This window comes from Rhinoraja longicauda, chromosome 40 (genome assembly GCF_053455715.1).
Source record: "Rhinoraja longicauda isolate Sanriku21f chromosome 40, sRhiLon1.1, whole genome shotgun sequence".
NCBI lineage: Eukaryota > Metazoa > Chordata > Chondrichthyes > Rajiformes > Arhynchobatidae > Rhinoraja > Rhinoraja longicauda.
The window spans coordinates 6178142-6206020 of record NC_135992.1 but is presented as its reverse complement, the minus strand read 5'-3'; the positions used below and the strand labels follow the sequence as shown (position 1 = coordinate 6206020).

The 27879-nt window shown below is 52.6% G+C and overlaps 1 protein-coding gene across 1 annotated transcript; it reads right to left on the bottom strand.

The window, feature by feature from the left end:
- Positions 1–754: 754 nt before the first annotated feature.
- On the bottom strand, positions 755–10520 carry LOC144611389 (uncharacterized). The gene is made up of 5 exons (XM_078430459.1): positions 10443–10520; positions 9430–9597; positions 6247–6368; positions 1680–2408; positions 755–842 (listed from the first exon to the last, which is right to left on the bottom strand). Exons 1-5 carry the CDS (start codon positions 10518–10520, stop codon positions 755–757), a joined length of 1185 nt encoding a protein of 394 aa, XP_078286585.1.
- Positions 10521–27879: the final 17359 nt, after the last annotated feature.

The following is a 27879-nucleotide window of genomic DNA, read 5'->3' as shown; positions in this document are numbered from 1 at the left end:
TTCAGATACTGGAACAGGGGCTGTAACCTCACGCACTCTGTATACAAATGGTACACGGTCTCCTCCTCACCGCAGAAGTGACAAGCGGCAGACGAGACCGTGAACCGGCTCAAGTATCTGTTACAGGCTATAGCCTTATGCAACACTCTCCACCCCAGGTCCCCGATGTAAAGCGGGAGGACCCCCTTATAGAGAGACCTCCACTGGGGACCGCTCCCGCCGTCAGGTGGTAACACGGACCGCCAGGTCGATCCTGACCATGGGTGGTGTCCGTGTGGAGTTTGTCCGTCCTCCCCGTGACCTCGTGGGTTTTCTCCGGGTGCTCCGGGTTCCTCATCCCACAGACGAGCGGGTTTGTAGGTTAATTGCCCCCTGGTGTGTAGGGAGGGTGTGAGGACGCGGGATAGCACGGAACTAGCGTGCGAACGGATGGTCGGCGTGGGCTCGATGGGCCGAAGGGCCAGTTTCCACGCTGCCTCCCTGAACTGAAACTAAACTAAACCTGGTCGGGCTCCAGCGATCCAGGTTCAATCCCCACCTCGGGCGCAGTGCGTACGGGCTTTGCACCTTCTCCCCGTGACCGCATTGTCCTCCAAAACGCACGGGCGTTGGTGGGAGAATCCAGGGGTTGGCTGAAGTGCAGATGATAGGGATGAGGGGAGAATAAAGAGAGATCGGTGTAAACGGGTGGTCAAAGCAGTCTCGACGGGCCGAAGGGCCTGACTCCGTGCGGCACGACTCTGCCCTCCATTCCTCACGAAACCCGGCACTTGTCCCGCTTGCTTTTGGTGGTGACGGTGCTGACTTGCCTTTCTAGGAACGAGGAACTTGGCTTCACTGGAAAATACGAGAGAAACAAGTCTTAGCTGGAGCGGCACTGACCCGAACCCACCTTTAGTTACAGGCCCACCACCGAATGTCTGGCAACCGGTGGTCCTGCACCCCCTTCAATCCGGACAAAATTACCAGAGCGCACTTGAAATCTCCCCCCCACCCCGAAAATGTGGCACCCAGGCCGGATCTCTACCTCATCGGGACTTCCGAATATTTTCTCTCACTCTAAATCTCTTTCTATCTCTCTTTCTCTCCATCTCTCCATCTCTCCCTCTCTCTCCCTCTCTCCTTCCCTCCCTTTCCCCCTCTCCCCCTCTCCCCCTCTCCCCCTCTCCCCCTCTCCCCCTCTCCCCCTCTCCCCTCTCTCCCTCTCCCCCCTCTCCCTCTCCCCCCTCTCCCTCTCCCCCCTCTCCCCCCCTCTCCTCTCTCTCTCTCTCTCTCTCTCTCTCTCTCTCTCTCTCTCTCTCTCTCTCTCTCTCTCTCTCTCTCTCTCTCTCTCTCTCTCTCTCTCTCCCCCTTCTCCCTCTCGATCTCTCCCCCATCTCTCTCCCCATCTCCCCATCTCTCTCTCCCCCTTCTCCCTCTCTATCTCTCTCCCCATCTTTCTCCCCATCTCTCTCCCTCTCTCTATCTCTCTCTCCCCCCTTCTCCCTCTCTATCTCTCTCCCCATCTCTCTCTCCCTTCCCATCTCTTCTCTCTCCTCCTCTGTCTCCCCATCTCTCTCTCTCCCCATCTCTCCCTCTCCCCATCTCTCCCTCTCCCCATCTCTCCCTCTCCCCATCTCTCTCTCTCCCTCTCTCTCTCACTCCCCCCCTTCCTCTCTATCTCTCCCCCATCTCTCTCCTTGGCCTTGTCCTGACCTTCAACCTCAGGGCTCAGCCTGGAGCCTTTGGCCGCCTCTTCTTTCTTCCTCTTGCCTTTGGTGCTTTTCCTGGAGACCTCCTCGGGCGGCTCGGCCTTGTCCTTGCCGGAGGCCTTGGCGCCGAAGGCCCTGGCGAAGCTGGGCAGCCTGACCTTGGAGCTCAGGTCCTTGGCCCTGTTGGGCATGTTGGGCATATTGGGCATCCTGCTGGCTGGGACCAGGTCATCCAAGGGCTCCGGGATCTCCAGTCCCTTCACGTCGTTGTTCAGGAGCCAGTCTCGCACGGCCTGGCCACTCTCCCCATCGCCCTCCTTCTTGCTGTCCTTCATGGTGCCCCGGCGGGAGTCTCGGCGGCTTAGGCTGTGCTCCAAGGCCTTCTCCTTGCTCTCGGCCTTTTCGCCGGCCAGCTGGTTGTCGGAGGCCGCCCGCCGCAGCCCGTCCATCACCAGCAGGTACTTGGGGTGGTGGAACTTGGTCCGCAGCTCGTTGGAGCGGGGCGGCTGGAGCTGGCTGGCGGCGGCCGCGTAGGCCGAGGCGGAGGCGGAGGAGGTCAGCTGCGGCATCGAGCGCTCGATGCCCAGGCGGCCGTGCAGGTCGACGGCCTCGGAGCACGCGAACAGCTCGCGGAACTCGGTGTCGAAGGCCTCCAGCACCTGGCCCGTGAAATGGGCCAGCGAGCTACGGTGCAGGCGGGCACTGCTCCACGTGAAGCTGCCGCGTGGAGGGTGGAGGGCAGAGGGTGGAGGAGGGGGAGGAGGGGGAGAAAGAAGGGTGGAGGGGGAGGGAAGGGTGGAAATGGGGAGGAGGAGAGAAAGATGGAGGGGAGGAGAGAAAGGTGGAGGGAGGAGGAGAGAAAGAAAGGTGGAGGTGGAGAGGAGGAGAGAAAGAAGGTGGAAGTGGAGGGGAGGAGAGAAAGGGAGGGGGAGGAGAGAAAGAAGAGAGGAAGTGGAGAGGAGGAGAGAAAGAAAGGTGGAGGGGGAGGGGGAGGAGAGAAAGGTGGAGGAGAGAAAGAAGGGTGGAGGGAAAGAGAGAAAAGAAGGGTAGAGGGGAGGAGAGAAAGGTGGAGGGGGGGGGGGAAGGTGGAGGGTGGAGGAGAGAAAGGAGGGTGGAAGTGGAGAGGAGGAAGAAGGGTGGAAGTGGAGGGGAGGAGAGGAAGAAGGGTGGAAGTGGAGGGGAGGAGAGGAAGAAGGGTGGAGGGGAGGAGGAGGAGAGGAAGAAGGGTGGAGGGGAGGAGGAGGAGGGGATAGAGGAGAGGAAAGTCATTTTTTTTGTTATTTGTTAGTATTTTTTACACAGAGGGTATTGTGTGCCTGGAACGTATTACCAAGAGCGTTGATGGAGGCAGATATAGATTCATAGAGTGATACAGTGTGGAAACAGGCCCTTCGGCCCAACTTGCCCACACCGGCCAACAATGTCCCAGCTACACTGGTCCCACCTGCCTGAACTTGGTCCATATCCCTCCAAATTTGTCCTATCCATGTACCTGTGTCCAACTGTTTCTGAAATGATGGGATAGCCCCTGCCTCGACTACCTCCTCTGGCAGCTTGTTCCACACACCCACCACCCTCTGTGTGAAAATGTTGCCCCTCGGATTCCTATTACATTTTTACCCTTCACCTTGAACCTATGTCCTCTGGTCCTCGATTCCCCTGCTTTGCCCTTCACTCTAACGGGTACGTACATATCCTGAGCTCTCTTCAGTACACTTTTAAAAACATCCCACTTGGCCGATGTTCCTTTCCCCTCTAATAACCTGCTCCAGTCAACTTGGGCGTGACCTTATCTCGTACCCTCAAGGTTGGCCTGACCCCAGTTGAGCATTTTAACACATGGACCCTCTCCGTCCTAATCCATAACTATCTTAAACCTAATCGAACAGTGGTGAATGGTCATAGAAACATAGAAACATAGAAAATAGGTGCAGGAGTAGGCCATTCGGCCCTTCGAGCCTGCACCGCCATTCAATGTGATCATGGCTGCTCATCCAACTCAGTATCCCGTACCTGCCTTCTCTCCATACCCACTGATCCCTTTAGCCACAAAGGCCACATCTAACTCCCTCTTAAATATAGCCAATGAACTGGCCTCAACTACCTTCTGTGGCAGAGAATTCCACAGATTCACCACTCTCTGTGTGAAAAAAAACTTTCTCATCTCGGTCCTAAAAGACTACCCCCTTATCCTTAAACTGTGACCCCTTGTTCTGGACTTCCCCAACATCGGGAACAATCTTCCTGCATCTAGCCTGTCCAACCCCTTAAGAATTTTGTAAGCCCAAAAGGCCCCTCCACCTACACTTCATTGACTTGCCCTTCCCAATTTCCCAATACTAGATCCAGCGTTGCCCTCTCATGTGTGGGGGCCTCCACATACTGTTGAAGATCACTCTCCTGAACATATTTGAGGAATTGCACCCCATTTAAACCCTTCACACTATGATGTTCCCAGTCCCAGTCTATATTGGGAAAGTTGAGATCCCCCACAACAAGTCCATTATCATCCACCAACATTTCCGTCACCTACAACAGGACCCCACCACTGGCCATATCTTCCATCCCCTCCCCTCTCTGCGTTCCGCAGAGACCGTTCCCTCCGCAACTCCCTGGTCCACTCGTCCCTTCCTACCCAAACCACCCTAACCCCGGGCACTTTCCCTTGCAACCGCACGAGATATAACACCTGTCCCTTTACCTCCCCCCTCAACTCCATCAAAGGACCCAAACAGTCTTTCCAGGTGAGACAGAGGTTCACCTGCACCTCCTCCAACCTCATCTATTGCATCCGCTGCTCTAGATGTCAACTTATTTATATCGGCGAAACCAAGCGCAGGCTCGGCGATCGCTTCGCTGAACACCTGCGCTCGGTCCGCATTAACGCAACTGATCTCCCGGTGGCCCAGCACTTTAACTCCCCCTCCCATTCCCAGTCTGACCTCTCTGTCATGGGCCTCCTCCAGTGCCATAGTGAGGCCCGCCGGAAATTGGAGGAGCAGCACCTCATATTTCGCCTGGGCCGTTTGCGGCCCGGTGGTATGAACGTCGACTTCTCCAACTTCAGATAGCTCCTCTGTCCCTCCCTTCCCCTCCTCCTTCCCAGATCTCCCTCTATCTTCCTGTCTCCACCTATATCCTTCCTTTGTCCCACCCCCGACATCAGTCTGAAGAAGGGTCTCGACCCGAAACGTCACCCATTCCTTCTCTCCCGAGATGCTGCCTGACCTGCTGAGTTACTCCAGCATTTTGTGAATAAATCTTATTTGCCCTGCAGCTGTCTGCAATCTCCCGGCACATTACTCTTCTAATTCCCGTTGACTATTTGGGGGACTGTAGTATCCCCCCAACAAGGTGACCATGGCTTTCTTGTTCCTCAGCTCCAACCGTACAGCCTCAATAGCCGAACCATCCGTAATGTCACCTCTGACCACAGCCGTGACATCCGCCTTAACCAACGATACAAACCCCACCACCTCCTCTTTTTCCCTCACCCCCATCTCTCCTGAAGCTCCTGAACCCCAGAACATTGAGCTGCCAGTCCTCCTCCTCCTCCCCTTAACCAGTTTTCAGTCGTGGCTACAACTTCCCAGTCGCTCGTACCCACCCACGGCACGAGTAGGCGGGAGGAGAGAAGAGAAACAGCGGAACAAGAGGGGAAGGGGAGGGGAGGATGGTGGGTCCCTCAGTGCCCACACACATACACACACACACACACACACACACTCACACACACGCCCACACACACACGCCCACACACACACACCCACACATACACACAGTGCCCATGCTCACGCCCACACACACACACACAGTGCCCATGCTCACACCCACACATACACACACAGGCCCATACACACACACAGTGCCCATGCTCACACCCACACACGCCCACATACACCCACACACACACACACACACTCCTACACACACCCACACATACACACAGTGCCCATGCCCACACCCACACAAGCCCACACACACGCCCACACACACACCCACCCACATGCCCACACATAAACAGTGCCCACGCCCACACAAGCCCACCCACACACACACACATACACCCACACACACCCACACGCCCACACACACCCACATGCCCACACATAAACAGTGCCCACGCCCACACACACGCACCCACACACATACACACGCACCCACACACACACACACGCCCCCGCACACACACATGCCCACACACACACACGGCTGCACACACAGTGCCCACACACACATACACATACACACACACACGCCCACACACACACACACACACGCCCACACACACACACACACACACACGCCCACACACACACAGACACACACACAGTGCCCACACACACACACACACACATGCTCACACACGCCCACACACACACCCACACCCACATGCCCACACATAAACAGTGCCCACGCCCACACACATGCACCCACACACACACCTAGTCTGGTGTGCCTCCCTTTGTTCTCTGTGTCGACCTGCTTGCTCCAAGGGTTAGCAGGGTGGGCGAGTGTGCGTGGGGTGGGATGGGGCCCAGGCTCAGCCACTCACCTGTATGACCCCGAGAAGGCTTTGTCACCATCCACGATCATAAACTTCTGGTTCAAGGTGCCCTTCAGGCGTCCGGCCGTCAGGTAGAACCCAGTGCCGCCGATGCAGCGCACCCGTACGTTCTGTAGTGGAAGCAGAGGCGCTGGGGCAGCAGATAGTCCTTCTCCACCTCACCACCACCTCCACCCCCCCCCCCTCCACCCCCCCCCCCCCCACCCACCCACACACCAGCAGCCCCTCTGTCCTCCCGACAAACGGACAAAGGGTCTTCTTCAGAGTGTCTGGGGGGATGAACGGCCGTACGACCGGATCCCCGGAGAGCGGGGGATGGGTGAGGAAGGCGAGATAGACAATAGACAACAGGTGCAGGAGGAGGCCATTCGGCCCTTCGAGCCAGCACCGCCATTCAATGTGATCACGGCTGATCATTGTCAATCAGTACCCCGTTCCTGCCTTCTCCCCATACCCCCTGACTCCGCTATCCTTAAGAGCTCTATCCAGCTCTCTCTTGAATGCATTCAGAGAATTGGCCTCCACTGCCTTCTGAGGCAGAGAATTCCACAGATTCACAACTCTCTGACTGAAAAAGTTTTTCCTCATCTCTGTTCTAAATGACCTACCCCTTATTCTTAAACTGTGGCCCCTGGTTCTGGACTCCCCCAACATTGGGAACGTGTTTCCTGCCCCTAACGTGTCCAACCCCTTAATAATCTTATACGTTTCGAAAAGATCCCCTCTCATCCTTCTAAATTCCAGTGTATACAAGCCTAGTCGCTCCAATCTTTCAACATATGACAGTCCCGCCATTCCGGGAATTAACCTAGTAAACCTACGCTGCACTCCCTCAATAGCAAGAATATCCTTCCTCAAATTTGGAGACCAAAACTGCACACAGTACTCCAGGTGCGGTCTCACTAGAGATTGGAGGGAGGGATGGAGTGTATGGTGGGAGGGGGCAGGGGAGGGCGAGGTGGAGGGTGGTTGGTAGTGAGGCGCTGGGGCTGGAGTGTCTGGAGTTGGGTGGGCGAGGGATGGAGGGCTTAGGAAGGCAAGGCGGGCAGGAGGAGCGGAGGGCAGGGAGATAGGGGGGTGGGAAAGACAAGGTGGAGGGACTGAGGGAGGGGCGAGATGGAGGGCGGTGGATGGTGAGGCAAGACTGGAGCTCAGTTTAGTTTTAGTTTAGAGATACAGCGCGGAAACAGGCCCTTCGGCCCATCAGGTCCGCGCCGCCCAGCGATCCCCGCACACTAACACTATCCTACATCCACTAGGGACAATTTGCACATTTGCCCAGCCAATTAACCTACAAACCTGCACGTCTTTGGAGTGTGGGAGGAAACCGAAGATCTCGGAGAAAACCCACGCAGATCACGGGGAGAACGGACAAACTCCGTACAGACGGCGCCCATAGTCGGGATCGAACCCGGGTCTCCGGCTCTGCATTCGCTGTAAGGCAGCAACTCTACCGCTGCGCCACCGTGACCGCCATAGGGAGGTTGAGGGATGGAGGGCTGTGGAAGGCGAGTTGGGAGCGAGGATCGGAGGGTAGGGTGGGCAGGGCGAGGTAGAGGGGTTGGCGGTGGATGGTGAGGCGAGAGGACTGGAGTGTAGAGAATTGGGAGGGAGAGTGATGGAGGGTTGTGGAGGGGAGGTGGGAGGGAGGGTTGGTGCAAGGAGGCAGCAGGGTTGGAAGGACGGGATGGAGGGATTGGGGTTAGGTGGAGGGTGGTGGATTGTGATTAGGGTTGCCAACTGTCCTGTATTAGCCGGGACATCCCGTATTTTGGGTTGAATTGGTTTGTCCCGTATTAGGCCCGGACGACGCTGTAGGCCCGGACACTGTAGGCCTGGACACTGTAGGCCTGGACACTGTAGGCCCGGACACTGTAGGCCCGGACACTGTAGGCCCGGACACTGTAGGCCCGGACACTGTAGGCCTGGACACTGTAGGCCCAGACACTACAGGCCCGGACACTGTAGGCCCGGACACTGTAGGCCCGGACATTGTAGGCCCGGACACTACAGGCCCGGACACTGTAGGCCCGGACACTGTAGGCCCGGACACTGTAGGCCCGGACACTGTAGGCCTGGGCACTGCCTAAAGGAGGTTGCGTAGCAACCCGCCTCCCGGCCCGGGCAGCCACCATTGGTGGAGCGGGAGCACATGGCCGCTGGCTGGGTGAGGTCACGTGGGGTGCGGGGCGGTGACATCACCTCTTGTCCCTTATTTGTGAGTGAGAAAGTTGGCAACCCCAGCTGGAGTGTAGTGAATTGGGAGGGAGAGTGATGGAGGGTTGTGGAGGGGTGGTGGGAGGGAGGGTTGGTGCAGGGAGGCAGCGGGATTGGAAGGACGAGATGGAGGGATTGGGAGGGTGGTGGACTGTGACGCATGAGGGCTGGACTGTAGGGAGTTTGGAAGGATGGAGGGTAGGAGGGTAGGTAGGATGAGGTGGAGGTGTTGGGGGAGGGTCGTGGAAGGTGAGGTTGTGTGGAGGGTTGGAGTGTAGGGAGGATGAGGTGGTTGGGGATGGCAGGGAGGGAGTTGGAAGGGATGGGGTTGGAAGGGAGGGGTGGAACATGCATTTGGAGTACTGTGAGCAATTTTGGGCACCATGTCTGAGGAAGGATGTGCTGGCTCTGGAGAGGATCCAGAGGACGTTTAAGAGAACGATCCCGGGGATGAGTGGGTTAACATACGGTGAGCGTTTGTCCGCACTGGGCCTGTACTCGCTGGGGTTTAAAAGGATGAGGGGGGACCTCATTGAAACTTACCAAATAGTGAGCGGCCTGGATAGAGTGGATGTGGAGAGGATGTTTCCACCAGTGGGAGAGTTAGGACTAGAGGTCACAGCCTCAGAATTAAAGGACGTTCCTTTAGGAAGGAGATGAGGAGGAATTTCTTCAGTCAGAGGGTGGTGAATCTGTGGGATTCTTTGCCACACACGGCTGTGGAGGCCAAGTCAGTGGATATATTTAAGGCAGAGATAGATAGATCCTTGATCAGTGCGGGTGTCAGGGGTTATGGGGAGAATGCAGGAAAATGGGGTTAGGAGGGAGAGATAGATTAGCCATGATTGAATGGCGGAGTAGACTTGATGGGCCGAATGGCCTAATTCTGCTCCTATCACATGACCTCTCTGGCATCCCCTCCCCTCACCCCCTCACCCCCCTACGGCCACTCACTCTGATCTTCAGATAGTTCAGCTCCAGGGTACCACACATCTCCAGGAAGTTGTCCAAGTTGTCCTGGTCCAGCACGATGTAGACGGCCACCCTGCGCCGGTTACCCGCCTCCAGCAGGTCTTCCAGAATGTTCCGGTCCGTGAAGTCGTCCATCACCACCGCCACCACCTGTACACACACACAGGGGGGGGGTCATATGGTCAAAGACGCCCATCATCTCAGCCACCCAACCTCACCCCACGACCTCTGCAGCCCATCGCCCAACCCTCCGCAACCTCCCCTCCCCCAAAACCCCCCTCACTATCTGCCCGAGACCCTCACAACAACACTCCAGTGATCGCCGCGGCGCAGCGGTAGAGTTGCCGCATTTGGTGGAGCGGGGAGCACGTGGCCGCTGGCTGGGTGACGTCACCTTGTCCCGTATTTGGGAGTGAAGAAGTCGGCACCCCTAAACCCCACCCCACCCCACCCCACCCCACCCCACCCCACCAGGAGAGCCGGCGAAGAGGAGGAATGGGTGAAAGTTGGGGCAAGAAAGAATGGAGGAGAAACTGATTGATTGGAAAGACACGGCGCCGAAACAGGCCCTTCGGCCCCACCGAGTCCTTGTCGACCATCGATCACCCATTCACACTAGTTCCACGGTGTTATCCCAATTTTCTTATCCACTCCCTGCACATTTACAGAACCTACAAAGCCGCTCGTCTTTGTGATGTGGGATACGGAGGGAAGGGTAGCAATGGGTGGGGGGGGGGGGGAAGGGGAGGGGAGAAGAAGGGTACCACCACCGGGTGGCGCCAGCAATGGCTGCCTCGCCAACAATCTGTCTGTGCCTCCCTTCTTTATGTTTTCATAGTAGGTGTTAAATGTATGTTTTTAGTGTTATTGAGCTTGTTTATGTGGGGGGCGGGGGGGGGAAACTTTTCTAATCTCTTACCTCGACGGTGATGCGTGTTTTTTCTGTATCATATCTCCGTCCGCCGTCGAGGAGTTGGCGGCCTCTTGCTGGAGACCGACTTCGGGAGCTCCACCACGCAGCTCCACCGCGGAGCCTGCGATCCCTTTGCCAGGGATCGACCGCGGAGCTCCATCGGGGAGCCCGCGGTCTCTGGTCAGAGACCGACTTCGGGAACTCCAAGCCGCAAGAGCTTCGACCGCCCCGGCGCGGGAGCTACGACCGCCCTGATGGATGGTTCGACTGCTCCGACCACAGGACAATAAAGAGGAAAGAAGCTTGGACTTTCTTGCCTTCCATCGCAGTGAGGAATGTGGGGAATCCGCTGTGGTGGATGTTTACGATTTTTAGATTTTAGATTTAGAGATACAGCGCAGAAACAGGCCCTTCGGCCCACCGCCGCGGTCCGCGCCGCCCAGCAATCCCCGCACACTAACACTATCCTACACCCACTAGGGACAATTTTTAAAAAAACATTTGCCCAGCCAACTAACCTACAAACCTGTACGTCTTTGGAGTGTGGGAGGAAACCGAAGATCTCGGAGAAAACCCACGCAGGTCACGGGGAGAACGTACAAACTCCGTACAGTACAGCACCCATAGTCAGGATCGAACCTGAGTCTCCGGCGCTGCATTCGCTGTAAGGCGGCAACTCTACCGCTGCGCCACCGTGCCGCACTACGTTAACGCTTATGTAGCTGTGTGTCTTGTTGCTGTTCTGTTCGTATGGCTGTACGGTGATTCGTATATCACCGAACCTTAATTAATACACATGGCAATAAAAGACCTTTGAAGGCTTTGAAGAGACCAGAAGATAAGGAATGGAAGGGAGTGCGGCCATTAGTGGAGGCAAAGCGAGTGGAGGAAAGTAGACGGGCGAGGGATACAGATGGAGAGCACCAGGGAATGGAGGGAAGGGAACGACAGAGAGTCGAGGGAGAGAGGGAAAGAAGAAAGGGATGGGGTAGGAAATGGGCGAGGGGAAAGGGAGGGAGAAGATAGAGAGGGAGTGAAAAGAATGGGAGGGTTGGGGGAGAAAGAGAGGAGGGAGGGAGAGCAGAGGAAGGAAGGTTATTTCTGTCACTGCGTGGTGTGTCGGCGAGGTCTAGGTTCAGATAAGAATCATATTTCAGGGTGTTTTGTACAGACCGCACCTCCCCTGCAAAACAGTGCTTGTTCCGCTGAGGAGTTTGGCAAAATTCCACCAGCGTCTGCTCCAACTGGTGATGTGGGCTCCAACGCTTGCGGCAGGTTACGGCACGGGCAGGTGGATTTAGCCGGAAGCTCGGCTCAGCGGGTGCAACGGGTAGAGCCGCTGCCTCACGGCGCCAGAGACCCGGCTTCGATCCCGACCTCGGGCGCTGCCTGTATGGAGTTTGTACCGTGACCTGCTTGGGGTTTCTCCGGGCCGCCCCGTGTTTCCACCCCACATCCCAAAGACGTGCGGGTTTGTAGGTTCATTGGCCTGTAAATCCGTAAATTGCCTCCAGTGTAGAGAGTGAATGAGAAAGGGGGATAACATAGAACTAGTGTGAGCGGGCGATCGCTGGTGGGCATTGACTCGCTGGGCCGAAGGGCCTGTTTCCATGTTGTATCTTTCAATCAATCAAATTCTCCCCCCCATTGTTGTGATATTGCTGGGACTACTTTGTTGGTCACAAGGACTACTTTGTATGCCTGTGTATATAAGTGATTGGTGTGATTAGGTAGCCATTCTGGATCCAGATGACCACGGAATAAACAGCCTGGAGTTGAGCTCCAGCAATGTAACCTTTTACACAAGTGTACTTGTGGTCCTTCCAGAGTCACTAAAGGTACAACAGGTACCGGACCACGAAGTACAACATGGTGGCAGCGGCTTGGTGTTTCGCCTAGGGAGGCCAGCAGTGGGAGCCCAGCAGTGTCAGCCCAGCAGTGGGAGTCCAGCAGTGGGAGCCCAGCAGTGCCAACCCAGCGGTGGGATCCCAGCAGTGGGAGCCCAGCAGTGCCAACCCAGCAGTGGGAATCCAGCAGTGCCAGCCCAGCAGTGGGAGCCCAGCAGTGGCAGCCAAATCATGGTGGTGGAGCATCTAGAGCCTACACTACGTTTGATCTACACAGCAAGTCTTCTTGAGGGGAAGATATGGAACAAAATGAATATTTTGTGTTTAATGATCTGTGTACTGAAAGCTTAATGTATTATATTTGATGCTTTTGCATATATATATATGTATATATCTGTGGAGTGACCCGGAGATGAGTGACCACCCAGAGATGAGTGACCACACGGAGTGAGTGACCACACGGAGTGAGTGACCACCCAGAGATGAGTGACCACACGGAGTGAGTGACCACACGGAGTGAGTGACCACACGGAGTGAGTGACCACACGGAGTGAGTGACCACACGGAGTGAGTGACCACACGGAGTGAGTGACCACACGGAGTGAATGAACTACCGCAGAGGAGTGACCACCATGATGGCGAAAAAAAGCGATTGTGTTTAATTGTGTTTAGTTGTGTTATTGGTTTTGTTTACAAAAAGCAATGGTGTTTTGGTATTGTTTGTTAAATATATTTTAGCCCTCGAATGGTAAAGAAAACAATTTTATATAAGACAAGGAGGATGTTGTGATATTGCTGGGACTACTTTGTTGGTCACAAGGACTACTTTGTATGCCTGTGTATATAAGTGATTGGTGTGATTAGGTGGCCACTCTGGATCCAGATGGCCACGGAATAAACAGCCTGGAGTTGAGCTCCAGCAATGTAACCTTTTACCCAAGTGTACTTGTGGTCCGTCCAGAGTCACTAAAGGTACAACAGGTACCGGACCACGAAGTACAACACCCACCTCTCTCCATTCTTCCTTGCCTCAACTTTTACCCATCACTGAACCTCCTCCCCACCCCTCCCCCACCACCCCCATATCCTCCCTCACTCCTCCCCTCCTTTCTTCTGCCATCCCTCTCCTCAGTTCACGTCTCTTCTTCTGCTGCCATCTTCCTGTAAACTAGACGTGCAGCGGTAGAGTTGCTGCCTCACAGTGCCGGAGGTTTCCTCCGGGTGCTCCGGTTTCCTCCAACACTCCAAAGATATGAATGAAACGCTTTGGAGGTTAATTGGCTTCTGTAAATGGTCGCTGGTGTGTAGGATAGAACTGATGCTAGGTGATCGCTGGTCAACATGGACTCGGTGGGCTGAAGGGCCTGTTTCTGCGCTGTATTTCTACATCCCATTTAATTGTTCCGGTAACCTAATCTCCTCAATTTCCAATCCACAATCCTATCTCAACAACGATCTACTATCGACTTTACCTTTGTACTATGTACCTCAGGTTTTACGATCAGATTATTCAGTATTACTGTTAATAATTCATTAAATTATTGATTATTTGTATATTGATTTAGAAGTGATACAGTTGATTCAGTGTGAAAACAGAACTTTGGCCCAACTTGCCCACACCGGCCAACATGTCCCAGCTACACTAGTCCCACCAGCCTGTGTTTGGTCCATATCCCTCCAAACCTGACCATTCCATGTGTCTGTCTAACTGCTTCTTAAATGTTGGGATTGTCCCTGCCTCAACCACCTCCTCCGGCAGCTCGTTCCACACACCCACCACCCTATCTGTGAAAAAGTTACCCCTGAGAATCCTATTAAATCTTTTCCCCTTCACCTGAAAACCTATGTCCTCTGGTCCCTGATTCCTCCTACTCTGAACAAGAGACTCTGTGCATCTACCCGATCTATTCCTCTCATGATCTTATACACCTCTATAAGATCAGCCTTCATCCTCCTGTGCTCCATGGAATAGAGAACCAGCCTACTCAACCTCTCCCTATAGCTCACACCCTCGAGTCCTGGCAACATCCTCTTAAATCTTCTCTGTACCCTTTCTAGCTTGACAATACCTTTCCTGTATCACGGTGCCCAGAATTGTGCCAGAGTTTTTTTAATTATGTGATGGCATTGATGTGCGACCAACAGGGATCCCAACTATCTCACTCCCAAATAATGAACAAGGTCACCGCCCCACACCCCACGTGACCTCACCCGGCCAGCGGCCACGTGCTCCCGCCCCACCAATGGCGGCCGCCCAGGCCGGGAGGCAGGTAGCTATGCAACCTCCATTAGGCGGTGCCCGGACCTACACTGTCCGGGCCTACACCATCCGGGCCTAAAGCGTTCGGGCCTAAAGCGTCCGGGCCTAAAGCGTCCGGGCCTACACCGTCTGGGCCTAAAGCGTCCGGGCCTAAAGCGTTCGGGCCTAAAGCGTCCGGGCCTAAAGCGTCCGGGCCTAAAGCGTCCGGGCCTAAAGCGTCCGGGCCTAAAGCGTCTGGGCCTACAGCTTCCCCCGAGCCCAATACGGGACAAGGGCGGTCCCATTCGGGGCAAACCAATTTAGCCCGAAATACGGGATGTCCCGGCTAATACAGTTGGTAACCCCTAGCTACCAAAGTTTCAGCAAGTAAGAATTTCGTTGCTCCTTTTCCCGAGCATATGACAATTAAATATTTTTGACTCTCTTGCACTCAGGGATGGGTGGGTGAAGGTGGAAAATCAAATGTGTGATGTTTGCCTCGTATTTCAGGGAAATTTAAGGAAATTCCTTCCCGATTCCCCAGGCAAAACAAATTCCACGGGTTAAGACACAGAGTGCTGCAGTAACTCTTGCGGGAGGCACGGTGGCGCAGCGGTAGAGTTGCTGCCTCACACGCCAGAGACCCGGGTTCGATCCTGATTGCGTGTGCTGTCGGTACGGAGGTTGTACGTTCTTCCCTGTGACCGTGAGGGGGATTTCTCCGGGTGCTCCGGTTTCCTCCCACTTTCCAAAAATGTGCAAGTTTGTCGGTTAATTGGCTTGGTTAAAATTGTAATTGACCCCTGGTGTGTTTGTCGGATAGTGCTAGTGTACGGGGTGATTGCTGGGTGGTACAGGCCCAGTGGGCCGAAGGGCCTGTTTCCACGCTGTATCTCTGAAGTTTCCTGTATCTCAAGCAGCGTCCCTGGAGAACGTGGATAGGTGACATTTCCAGTCGGAAGGGCTTCTTCTGACTTGAAACGTCACCTGTCCATGATCCCCAGAGACGCCTAGTGTAAGATGGAACTGCAGATGCTGGTTTAAAACGAAGATAGACACAAAAAGCTGGAATAACTCAGCGGGTCAGGCAGCATCTCTGGAGAGAAGGAATGGGTGACGTTTCGGGTCGAGACCCTTCCTCCGATTGTTAGGGAGAAGGGAAACGAAGGACAGAGACGGTGATGTGGGGAGATAAAGAACAATGAATGAAAGATACGCAAAAAAGTAACGACGATAAAGGAAACGGGCTGATGTTACCTGTTTGTTGGGTGAAAACGAGAAGCTGGTGCGACTTGGATGGGGGAGGGAGAGAGAGAGAGGGGGAATGCCGGGGCTACCTGAAGTGAGAGAAATCAATATTCATACCCAAGTGCCCAAGTGAAATATGAGATGCTGTTCCTCCAATTTGTGTTTAGCCTCACTCTGACAATGGAGGTGACCAAGGACAGAAAGGTCTGTGTAGGAATGGGAAGGAGAATCAAAGTGTCCAGCAACCGGCACCCAAGATGAGGTGGTCCATACTAGAACATCTGAGATGTCCCCTCTCCCATCACAGATGAGGCCCTCACTCGTGTTTCCTCAGTACCCCACAGCTCCACCCTTGCTCCCCCTCCCCCTGGTCGCAACAGAGACAGAGCCCCCCTAGTTTTGGTCTCCAAATTTGAGGAAGGACATTCTTGCTATTGAGCGCGTGCAGCGTAGGTTTACTAGGTTAATTCCCGGAATGGCGGGACTGTCGTATGTTGAAAAACTGGAGCGGCTAGGCTTGTATTCACTGGAATTTAGAAGGATGAGAGGGGATCTTATCGAAACATATAAGATTATTAAGGGGTTGGACACGCTAGAGGCAGGAAACGTGTTCCCAATGTTGGGGCAGTCCAGAACCAGGGGCCACAGTTTAAGAATAAGGGGTAGGCCATTTAGAACGGAGATGAGGGAAAAACTTTTTCAGTCAGAGAGCTGTAAATCTGTGGAATTCACTGCCTCAGAAGGCAGTGGAGGCCAATTCTCTGAATGCATTCAAGAGAGAGCTAGATAGAGCTCTTAAGGATAGCGGAGTCAGGGGGTATGGGGAGAAGGCAGGAACGGGGTACTGATTGAGAATGATCAGCCATGATCACTTTGAATGGTGGTGCGTACAGGCTCGAAGGGCCGAATGGTCTACTCCTGCACCTATTGTCTATAGTCCTTACCTTCCACCCCATCAGCCGTCGCATACAACACTTAATCCTCCAAAATTTCTGCCACCTCCAACGGGATCCCACCACTAGCCACATTTTCCCATCTCCACCCTTTTCCGCCTTCCGCAACTCCCTGGTTAACTCGTCCCTTCCCACCCTTCCCACCCCCTCCCCAGGTACCTTCCCCTGCAACCGCAGGAGATGCAACACCTGTCCCTATAGCTGTTCCCTCGGCTCTGTCCAGGGACCCCGACAGTCCTTTCAGGCGAGGCAGAGGTTCACTTGCACCTCCTCCAACCTCATCTACTGTATCCGTTGGTCAAGATGTGGACTTTTATACATCGGCGAGACCAAACGCAGACTGGGCGATCGTTTCGCGGAACACCTTCGCTCAGCCCGCCTGAACCAATCTGATCTCCCGGTTGCTGGACACTTTGATTCTCTTTCCCATTCCTACACAGACCTTTCTGTCCTTGGTCTCCTCCATTGTCAGAGTGAGGCTAAACGCAAAGTGGAGGAACAGCATCTCATATTTCGCTTGGGCAGCTTACAGCCCAGTCAAGTCAAGTCCATTTGTCACATACACATACAAGATGTGCAGTGAAATGAAAGTTCACCCGCAGTCCAGCAATAGAGCAATAAAAATAAGCACTAACACACACAATCACAACCAACACAAAACAACAACAAAAAAGAAACATCCATCACAGTGAGTCTCCTCCAGTCCCCTCCTCACTGTGATGGAAGGCCAGAATGTTTTTTCTCTTCCCCTGCCGTCTTCTCCCGCGGTCAGGCTGTTGAAGTTGCCACGTTCCAGGCCGCGCCGGATGGTGAAAGGTCCACAGCGGGCCGACCCAAGTCCCGCGATCCGGGGCGGGCGAAGACGCTGCCGCTGCACGTCGGGCGGTTGGGGCTCCCGGCATTGAAGCCCCCGCCGGGCAGAGAAAAATCCCGCGGCCTATGTTAGGCCGCGCCGGACGGTGAAAGGTCCGCGGCGGGACGACCCGAGCCCCGCGATTCGGGGCGGGCGAAGACGCTGCCGGAGCTCCCGATGTCAGCCCCCACCCAGGGCAGGGCCTGCGAGCTTCCGACATCCACGTGGCCCGCGGCCGAAGCCCCCGGAGCCTCCGAAGGCGAGTCGCAGCGCCTACACAGCCTCCGAAGGCAGCCAGCTCCGCAGATGGTGAGTCCGGTCCGCAGGCTCTGCAAACCAGAGCCCCAGGTAGTCCCGGGTGGAGGCCGCCAGCTCCAGGTGTTTGGCCGACGGTAGGCCGCAGCAGGAACGGAGACACCACCCAGAAACAAAGGTCGCTTCTCCGTTTGGAAGAGACAATTTTACAGTTCCCCCCCCCCTCCATAGTACACAACCACAAAAAACTACATCACATTTAAACACTACAATCAAGACAAAAAAAGCAACATAAAACACAAAGACAGACGGACTGCAGGTAAGCCGCAGCTGCTAAGGCATAGAAACATAGACACATAGAAACATAGACACATAGACACATAGACACATAGACACATAGACACATAGACACATAGACACATAGACACATAGACACATAGAAACATAGACACATAGAAACATAGACACATAGAAACATAGACACATAGACACATAGACACATAGAAACATAGACACATAGACACATAGACACATAGACACATAGAAACATAGACACATAGACACATAGAAACATAGAAACATAGAAACATAGACACATAGACACATAGACACATAGACACATAGACACATAGAAACATAGACACATAGAAACATAGAGATAGAAACATAGAGACATAGAAACATAGAAACATAGAAACATAGACACATAGACACATAGACACATAGAAACATAGACACATAGACACATAGACACATAGACACATAGACACATAGACACATAGACACATAGAAACAGAAACATAGACACATAGACACATAGACACATAGACACATAGAAACAGAAACATAGACACATAGACACATAGAAACATAGACACAGAAACAGAAACATAGACACATAGAAACATAGACACATAGACACATAGAAACATAGACACATAGACACAGACACATAGACACATAGACACATAGACACATAGACACATAGACACATAGACACATAGAAACATAGACACATAGACACATAGAAACATAGACACATAGACACATAGACACATAGACACATAGACACATAGACACATAGACACATAGACACATAGAAACATAGACACATAGACACATAGAAACATAGACACATAGACACATAGACACATAGAAACAGAAACATAGACACATAGAAACATAGAAACATAGACACATAGAAACATAGAAACATAGACACATAGACACATAGACACATAGAAACATAGAAACATAGAAAATAGGTGCAGGAGTAGGCCATTCGGCCCTTCGAGCCTGCACCACCATTCAATATGATCAAGGCAGCTTCAGGTAACCCCGGCATTCCCCCTCTCTCTCTCTATCCCTCTCTCCCCCACCCCAGTCGCACCAGTTTCTCATTTCCACCCTACAAACAGCCTACAATGGCCTGTTTCCAGCCTCATTGTTCTTTATCTCTCCACATCACCGTCTATATCTCTCGTTTCCCTTATCCCTAACCACGATAAGGGAAACTTATCCCTTATAAAGTGACCCGAAACGTCACCCATTCCTTCACTCCAGAGATGCTGCCTGTCCCGCTGAGTTACTCCAGCACTTTGTGCCCATCCCCAGAGATGCTGCTTGGCTTGCTGCGGGTTACTCCAGCACATTGTCTCTTTTTTTGTTGGTAAACCAACATCTGCTGTTCCACGTTACCAGGTACCGTGGGCCAATCAGGAGGTTAGGCCACAAGAAGTGTTTAAGGCCCTGGATTTTCCCCAACTCTGGTTACCATGACGACTTCAGCCAGCACTGGAATGGAGCGTAATCATATTTTACAATGAACCAACGATGATTATTCATACAGCTCTGAGAAAGCCACCTGATTGTTTTAAACAGACTTCCTTGTTTAAAGGGAAAGTCTGGAAACTTAACCCGTCTTAGTTTCAGGACATGGGCGTCACTTTGAGGTAGGCCGAGGTTCGGTGCCCAGTCACGGGTGAGGATCACAAAGTCACAAGTGATAGAAGGAGAGTTAGGCCATTCGGCCCGTCAAGTCTACACCATTCATTCATGGTTGATCTATCTCTCCTTCCTAACCCCATTTTCCTGCCTTCTACCCATAACCCCTGATACCTGTACTAATCATGAATTTTAGATTTAGATTTTAGATTTAGAGATACAGCACGGAAACAGGCCCTTCGGCCCACTGGGTCCACGCCGCCCAGCGATCCCCGCACACTAACACTATCCTACACACACTAGGGACAATTTTTGTTTTACATTTGCCCAGCCAATTAACCTACATACATATCTATACGTCTTTGGAGTGTGGGAGGAAACAGAAGATCTCGGAGAAAACCCACGCAGGTCACGGGGAGAACGTACAAACTCCATACAGACGGCGCCCGTAGACAGGATCGAACCCGAGCCTCCGGCGCTGCATTCGCTGTAAGGCAGCAACTCTACCGCTGCGCCACCGTGCCGCTGATCTATCTCAGAGATTTATCTATCTCTGCCTTAAAAATGTCCATTGACTTGGCCCTCCATAGCCTCTCAGATTCACCACCCTCTGACTAAAGAAATTCCTCCTCAACTCCTTCCTAAAGGAACGTCCTTTAACTCTGAGGCTGTGCCTTTTGGTCCTGGACTCTCCCACTAGTGGAAACATCCTCCCCACACCGACTCCATCCAAACCTTTCACTATTCGGTAAGTGTCAATGAGGTCCCGCCTCACCCTTCTAAACTCCAGCGAGTACAGGCCCAGTGCCGACAAACGCTCATCGTAGGTTAACCCACTCATTCCTGGGATCATTCTTGTAAACCTCCTCTGGACCCTCTCCAGAGCCAGCACATCCTTCCTCAGATATGGGGCCCAAAATTGATCACAATGCTCCAAAGGTGGACCGACCAGCGCCTTTTCGAGCCTCAGCATTACATCCCTGTTTTTGTATTCTAGCCCTCTTGAAATAAATGCTAGCATTGCGTTTGCCTTCCTTACTACCGATTCGACTTGCAGATTAACTTGCAATTTAACTTCCCTTTTGTGAGATGCAAATGTGAGTGCTCGCAATCACGATGCTCGAGACAATCTGGAGAAACAAGTATCGTTTATTTGCAAGTCTGCAGAGTTGGGTGCCTCCCCTGTCGAGACACACCGAGGTCGGGAAAATCCCTTCTTTTTATTCACTTCATTTTACAATTGTTACACCTTTAATTCCTCCCCTTCGGGCCCCTTCCAATCGGCCCCTATGTCTTTCCGAGGTGCCGTTCGGATTCTTAACAAGGCTATCGGAAGGCACTTAGTCCAGGGGAGTCTCGTTTCCTCTACTAACTTGGTGATTTGGGTCTTCAAGGTGCCATTCATTTTTTCCACCTTTCCGGAACTCTGGGGATGCCATGGTGTATGCAATTTCCATTCAATTCCCAATGCTTCACATATCATTTTATGTGTTTTGGAGGCAAAATGGGTCCCTCTATCCGAGCCTATTGTTTCCACAATCCCATATCTGGGTATAATTTGCTCCAATAATACCTTGGCTACCGACTGTGAGGTGGCAGTTGCTGTAGGGAATGCCTCTACCGATCTAGTGAAATGGTCCACTACCACTAAAAGGTATTTCCATCTCTGTATTTGGGGCAACTCGGTGAAGTCTATCTGTATTCTTCCCAGAGAATCCAGTACAAAATCCTCCTCATGACCTACAAAGCCCTCCATAACCTGGCCCCATCCTACCTGACCGACCTCCTCCACAGGCACACTCCCACCTGCACCCTCCGCTCTGCCGCTGCCAATCTCCTATCCCCCCACATCCGGACTAAACTCAGATCCTGGGGGGACAGGGCTTTCTCCATCGCTGCTCCCACCCTATGGAACTCACTACCCCAAACCGTTAGAGACTCCCCCACACTCACCACATTCAAAACATCGCTGAAGTCTCACCTGTTCAGCACTGCCTTCAACCACTGAAGGTCACCTCACCTTCTGTCTCCTTTCTCTGTTCATTTATTTATTTACTTATTTATCTATTTATTCATTTCCCTATGTTCTCAAAATCTCTGTAAAGCGTCTTTGAGTATATGAAAAGCGCTATATAAATAAAATGTATTATTATTATTATTATTATTATTCTTTGGAAGGGCCTTATTGCCAATGGTTGTCCTCCTCCTGGGACTGCTCTCATGAATTTCTTGTTGATTCGCTGACATATTACACAACCCCCTATGCCTTGTTTGAACATGGTATACATCCCACGGCAAGCGTAGGTCCTGAGGAGGGTATCACAGAGGGCTTGGGTTCCCCAATGGCTTTGCCCATGCAGCCTCCCTAATAACTCCCTTATAATTTCTTTGTTCAATAGCTGCTTTCCATCCGGTGTCCACCATTTCCCATTTGGGGTACGCCCGGGCTCCCATTTCTCTCATGTGTTCCTGCTCTTTTTCACCAAAGATAGGTATCTTTTCCTCTGGTTCCCTTAAAGGTATCAGTGACATCATTTCTACCGTCTGATCTGTGGCTGCTCTCTTTGCCACCTCATCCGCTGCCCTATTTCCTCGGGCTTCCAGGGCGTTACCCTTCTGATGCCCTGACACATGTGCTATGGCTACCCGTTCTGGTTTCTGCAAGGCCTCCAGTGTCTGTCCTATCAATTGCTCATGCGCTAATTCTTTCCTCCCCCCGAGCTGTTATCATTCCTCGCTCTTTCCAGATCTTCCCAAAGGTGTGTACTACCACAAAGGCGTATTTTGAGTACACTGTTCCTTCCTTTCCCTCCAATAGTTCCAAAGCTCTCATTAATGCGTATAATTCACAAGATTGGGCTGACCAACACCAGGCAGCAGCCTGCCGCTTTCAATTTCCTCCATAGTTTCCCCATTCACTATACCGTATCCACTATGTCTTTTTCCATCTATACATCTGGAGGACCCTTCTATAAACCATCGGCTACCCTCAGCCAGAGGTTGTTCTTCCAAGTCGTCTCTACTTTTTGTCTGTAAATCTATTATATCACTACAGTAGTGTTCTGGCCTCCCTGTCTCGTTTTCTCTTTCTTCGGGCGGGTACAGAAACTGAGATGGGTTTAAATTTTTGTCTGTAATCATGGTCAAATCGTCCTTTTCCATCAGGATAGCTTCATATTTTAAAATTCTAGAGTCCGTTAACCATCTGTTGGATTTCTGAGCCAATATTGTTCTCACCGTATGTGGGGTGGAGACCACCAAAACCCCCCCCCTGAAGGTCAATTTCCTGCTCTCCTCTACTAGGACCGCTGTGGCTGCCACTGCCTGTATACAGACAGGATACCTGCCAGAGCTACCATTAACGCGGGAGACCGGGGTTCAATTCCCCTGTTGCCTTCCACATCATACAGTAATATTCATTAGGGCGGCACGGTGGCGCAGCGGTAGAGTTGCTGCTTTACAGCGAATGCAGCGCCGGAGACTCAGGTTCGATCCTGACTACGGGTGCTGCACTGTAAGGAGTTTGTACGTTCTCCCCGTGACCTGCGTGGGTTTTCTCCGAGATCTTCGGTTTCCTCCCACACTCCAAAGACGTACAGGTATGTAGGTCAATTGGCTGGGCAAATGTAAAAATTGTCCCTAGTGGGTGTAGGATAGTGTTAATGTGCGGGGATCGCTGGGCGGCACGGACTTGGAGGGCCGAAAAGGCCTGTTTCCGGCTGTATATATATGATATGATATATGATACGATAGGACCGCTGTGGCTGCCACTGCCTGTATACAGACAGGATACCTGCCAGAGCTACCATTAACACGGGAGACCGGGGTTCAATTCCCCGACGGGGAGCCACCCTTCGGGCTCCTTCCAATCGGAGCACTGAGGTGCCAATCTACCATCACCGCCCCTGTTGCCTTCCACATCATACAGTAATATTCATTTATTTCATTAGGCAAGCGCAGTACAGAGTAGTTCATGCCCTCCCTCTCTCCCCTAGTTCTCTGATTATTTTGGCCTTCCTCCCAGTTCTCTGATTATCTTCTAACACTTGTCCTTGGACTGTCACCATTTGTTCTTTTCTCTAGCCGAGCACGGTCTGGTCAGTTATTTCTCAGGGTCCTTTTTTTTTAGTCAGGCACGGTCGGGTCAGCTATTTCTCAGGATCCTTAGTCTAAATCAATTATCCCTTTTTACCCCTCTCTCACACCTTTGCACCTCCAATTTCTGGATTCCCTCCCCATTTAGAAAATAGTCTATGCCTTTATCCCTGCCACCAAAATGCATGACTCCACACTTTGCGACACTGTATTCCATCTGCCACTTCTCTCCCCACTCTCCCAACCTGTCCAAGTCCTTCTGCAGAGTCCCTGCTTTCTCTACACTCCCTGCCCCTCCACCTATTTTCAATAGACAATAGACAATAGGTGCAGGAGGAGGCCATTCGGCCCTTCGAGCCAGCACCGCCATTCAATGCGATCATGGCTGATCATCCACAATCAGTAGCCCGTTCCTGCCCTCTCCCCATACCCCCTGACTCCGCTTTCATTAAGAGCTCTATCTAGCTCTCTCTTGAAAGCATCCAGAGAATTGGCCTCCACTGCCTTCTGAGGCAGAGAATTCCCCAGATTTACAACTCTCTGAGTAAAAAGGTTTTTCCTCGTCCCCGTTCTAATTTTCGTATCATCCGCAAACTTGGTTCTAATGGTCGCGTGGTGAGTTAACCAGTACGACAAGGAATCAGGGAAACATCATCTCCCCATCCAACTCCATATAAAAATCTGAACATCATCTCCTGTTCTTCTGAACACAAGAGGGTACAAAGCTTAGGGAGATGAATGGTTTAGAGATACAGCGTGAAACAGATTTTTAGATTTTTTTTAGATTTAGAGATGCAGCGCAGAAACAGGCCCTTCGGCCCACCGGGTCCGCGCCGCCCAGCGATCCCCGCACACTAAGACTATCCTACAATTTTTACATTTCCCAGCCAATTAACCTACAAACTTGTACGTCTTTGGAGTGTGGAAGGAAACCGAAGATCTCGGAGAAAACCCACGCAGGTCACGGGGAGAACGTGCAAACTCCGTACAGACGGCGCCCGTAGTCAGGATCGAACCTGAGTCTCCGGCGCTGTATTCGCTGTAAGGCGGCAACTCTACCGCTGCGCCACCGTGCCGCTCAGCCAACCTGCTAACCCATGCTGGTATCTGCCCTTTGATGCCGTGGGCTCTCATCTTCCTTAGCGGCCTCACCTGTGGCACCTTATCAAAGGCCTTCTGAAAATCTAATTACACAACATCTACTGCCTGTCCTTTATCTGTCCTGCCATTTACTTCTTCGGAGAATTCCAGCAGATTGGGCAGGCAAGACCTCCCCTTCACAAAGCCACGGTGGAGGGCTACGTACGTTAACAGGCATGGTTTGGTGTAACTTATTGCACAGCTCCATGGCTGCACCCTTGGTTTCAGGACCTTGCCGGATTACCCGTGTTGCCGGTCCAACAGAGGTCAGGGCCCCCCTCCCCTCGAGAGGTGTCCAACGGTACCGGAACGTTCCGCCTAGGCCCCCCGGGCGGCCGAGACACCGGCCCGCAAAGTCGGCTACGGGAACGGACCTGCCGGCTCTGGCCACGCCGGAGTTCCGGAGCGCCGGGCCGCGGGTGGTGGGGGGGGGGAGGATTCCACCCGCCGATCGGCCGCGGAAGTCCCGATGAGGTCGAGATCGGCCGCCTCACCCGGCCTGGGCGCTGCGTTTTCGGGGGGACTTCCGGAGGTGGGGGTGGGGGTGGGGTGCGCTCTGGTAAATATGTCCGGATGGAAGGAGGAGCCGGATCACCAGTTGCCGGAATAACGGCGGTGGGTCTGCACACGCGCACGGTGAAGAGGACGTTAAGGTAATACTTTTCCTTCCCCATCGAACCACTCCGTGAAAATCTTACAGCCAACTGTAGAGTGGCACAGAGGCGCAGTGGTAGGGTTGCTGCCTCACAGCGCCAGAGACCCGTGTTCGCTCCCGAGTATGGAGTTTGCACGTTCTCCTCTCCCCGTGACTGTGTGGGGGTTTTCCCCGGGCGCTCCGGTTTCCTCTCACATTCCAAAGGTGGGAGGGGTTTGGCTTCAGTAAAATTTGTGTAAGAAGGTTCATTGGCTTCTGTAAAATTGCCCCCTCGTGTGTAGGATGCAAAACTGGCCAAACACAGAACTAGGTCGGCGCGAACAAGTTGGGCCGAAGGGCCTGTTGCCACGTGGTATCTCCAAACTAAACCAAACGTTTCCATTCCAAGTCCGAGCCAACCTTCTCAAACTGGTTTTGTGGGATTTTTTTAAAATTTGGTTTCACACTGGATTGTACCTCAGGCTCTTATTAACAGTCACTGCAAAACCATCCCACACCGATGGTGAACCAGAGTGGAGGATGTGGGAAAATAAATGGTCACGTGGTTATAAGCTGGGAATTAAGATGCATTTTAAAGATGGAGGTAGGCAAGAGGGAGGGTAGGAATTGGGGAGGGAGGGCCTGTAAATTAGGCCTTGCAGCACATCATCACAGATCTTGCAGAGCCATGAGAAATATGGTAAATAGGGTTGCCAATTGTCCCGTATTAGCCGGGACATCCTGTAGTTTGGGCCCAAATTGGTTTGTCCCGGACCTTGTTCCGTATTAGGCCCGGCGGGCGCTGTAGGCCGGGCCACTGTAGACCCGGGGGCCGCTGTAGGCCCACACAGTGTAGTCCCGGACACTGTAGGCACGGGGGCCGCTGTAGGCCTGGACAGTGTAGGCCTGCAGGCCCGGGCGTTGCCTAATGGAGGTTGCGTAGCAACCCATCTCCCGGCCTGGGCGGCTGCTATTGGTGGAGCGGGAGCACGTGGCCGCTGGCTGGGTGAGGTCACGTGGGACGGTGACGTCACATTTTATCCCTTATTTGGGAGGGAGAAAGTTGGCAGCCCGAATGGTAAATAACTTGTGAAATGGATTTGGGCTGTTAGTGACTAGCGGAGTTTCGCAGGGGTCAGTGCTGGGGCCGCTACTGTTCACGTTCGTTGATTCGGATAAGGGGATTGAAGGCTTTGTGGATGATACGAAAAATAGGTGGAGGGGCAGGCAGTGTGCCAAGAAGTGCAGAAGTGTGAAGACGCACACCTCCAGATTCAGGGGCAGTTTCTTCCCAGCTGTTATCAGGCAACTGAACCATCCCACCACAACCAGAGAGCAGTGCTGAACTACCATCTACCTCATTGGTGACCCTCGGACTACCTTAAAGCAGACTTTATCTTGCACTAACCATTATTCCCTTCATCCTGTATCTGTACACTGTGGACGGCTTGATTGTAATCTTGTATAGTCTTACCGCTGACTGGATGGCACGCAATAGACAATAGACAATAGACAATAGACAATAGGTGCAGGAGTAGGCCATTCAGCCCTTCGAGCCAGCACCGCCATTCAATGCGATCATGGCTGATCACTCTCAATCAGTACCCCGTTCCTGCCTTCTCCCCATACCCCCTCACTCCGCTATCCTTAAGAGCTCTATCCAGCTCTCTCTTGAAAGCATCCAACGAACTGGCCTCCACTGCCTTCTGAGGCAGAGAATTCCACACCTTCACCACCCTCTGACTGAAAAAGTTCTTCCTCATCTCCGTTCTAAATGGCCTACCCCTTATTCTCAAACTGTGGCCCCTTGTTCTGGACTCCCCCAACATTGGGAACATGTTATCTGCCTCTAATGTGTCCAATCCCCTAATTATCTTATATGTTTCAATAAGATCCCCCCTCATCCTTCTAAATTCCAGTGTATACAAGCCCAATCGCTCCAGCCTTTCAACATACGACAGTCCCGCCATTCCGGGAATTAACCTAGTGAACCTAAGCTGCACGCCCTCCATAGCAAGAATATCCTTCCTCAAATTTGGAGACCAAAACTGCACACAGTGCTCCAGGTGCGGTCTCACCAGGGCCCGGTACAACTGTAGAAGGACCTCTTTGCTCCTATACTCAACTCCTCTTGCTTTTCACTGTACCTCGGTACGCAATACAATACAATATATCTTTATTGACATTGTACAGGGGTACAACGAGATTGGGAATGCGCCTTCCATTCGATGCAATAAATTAATTAGCTAGTCAGTATTAATTTAAACCACCCAATGAAACAAATTAGAACAGTTTTAAAACAGAATAAAGT

Excerpts from the sequence above, each read along its gene's own strand:
- LOC144611389 (XM_078430459.1), bottom strand. The coding sequence starts at position 10,520 with ATGGAGCTCCGCGGTCGATCCCTGGCAAAGGGATCGCAGGCTCCGCGG. Across the intron at positions 6,369-9,429 it reads TGAACTATCTGAAGATCAGA|AACGTACGGGTGCGCTGCAT; the intron begins GTGAGTGGCCGT and ends CTTCCACTACAG. Across the intron at positions 2,409-6,246 it reads GCCTTCTCGGGGTCATACAG|CTTCACGTGGAGCAGTGCCC; the intron begins GTGAGTGGCTGA and ends TCCACGCGGCAG.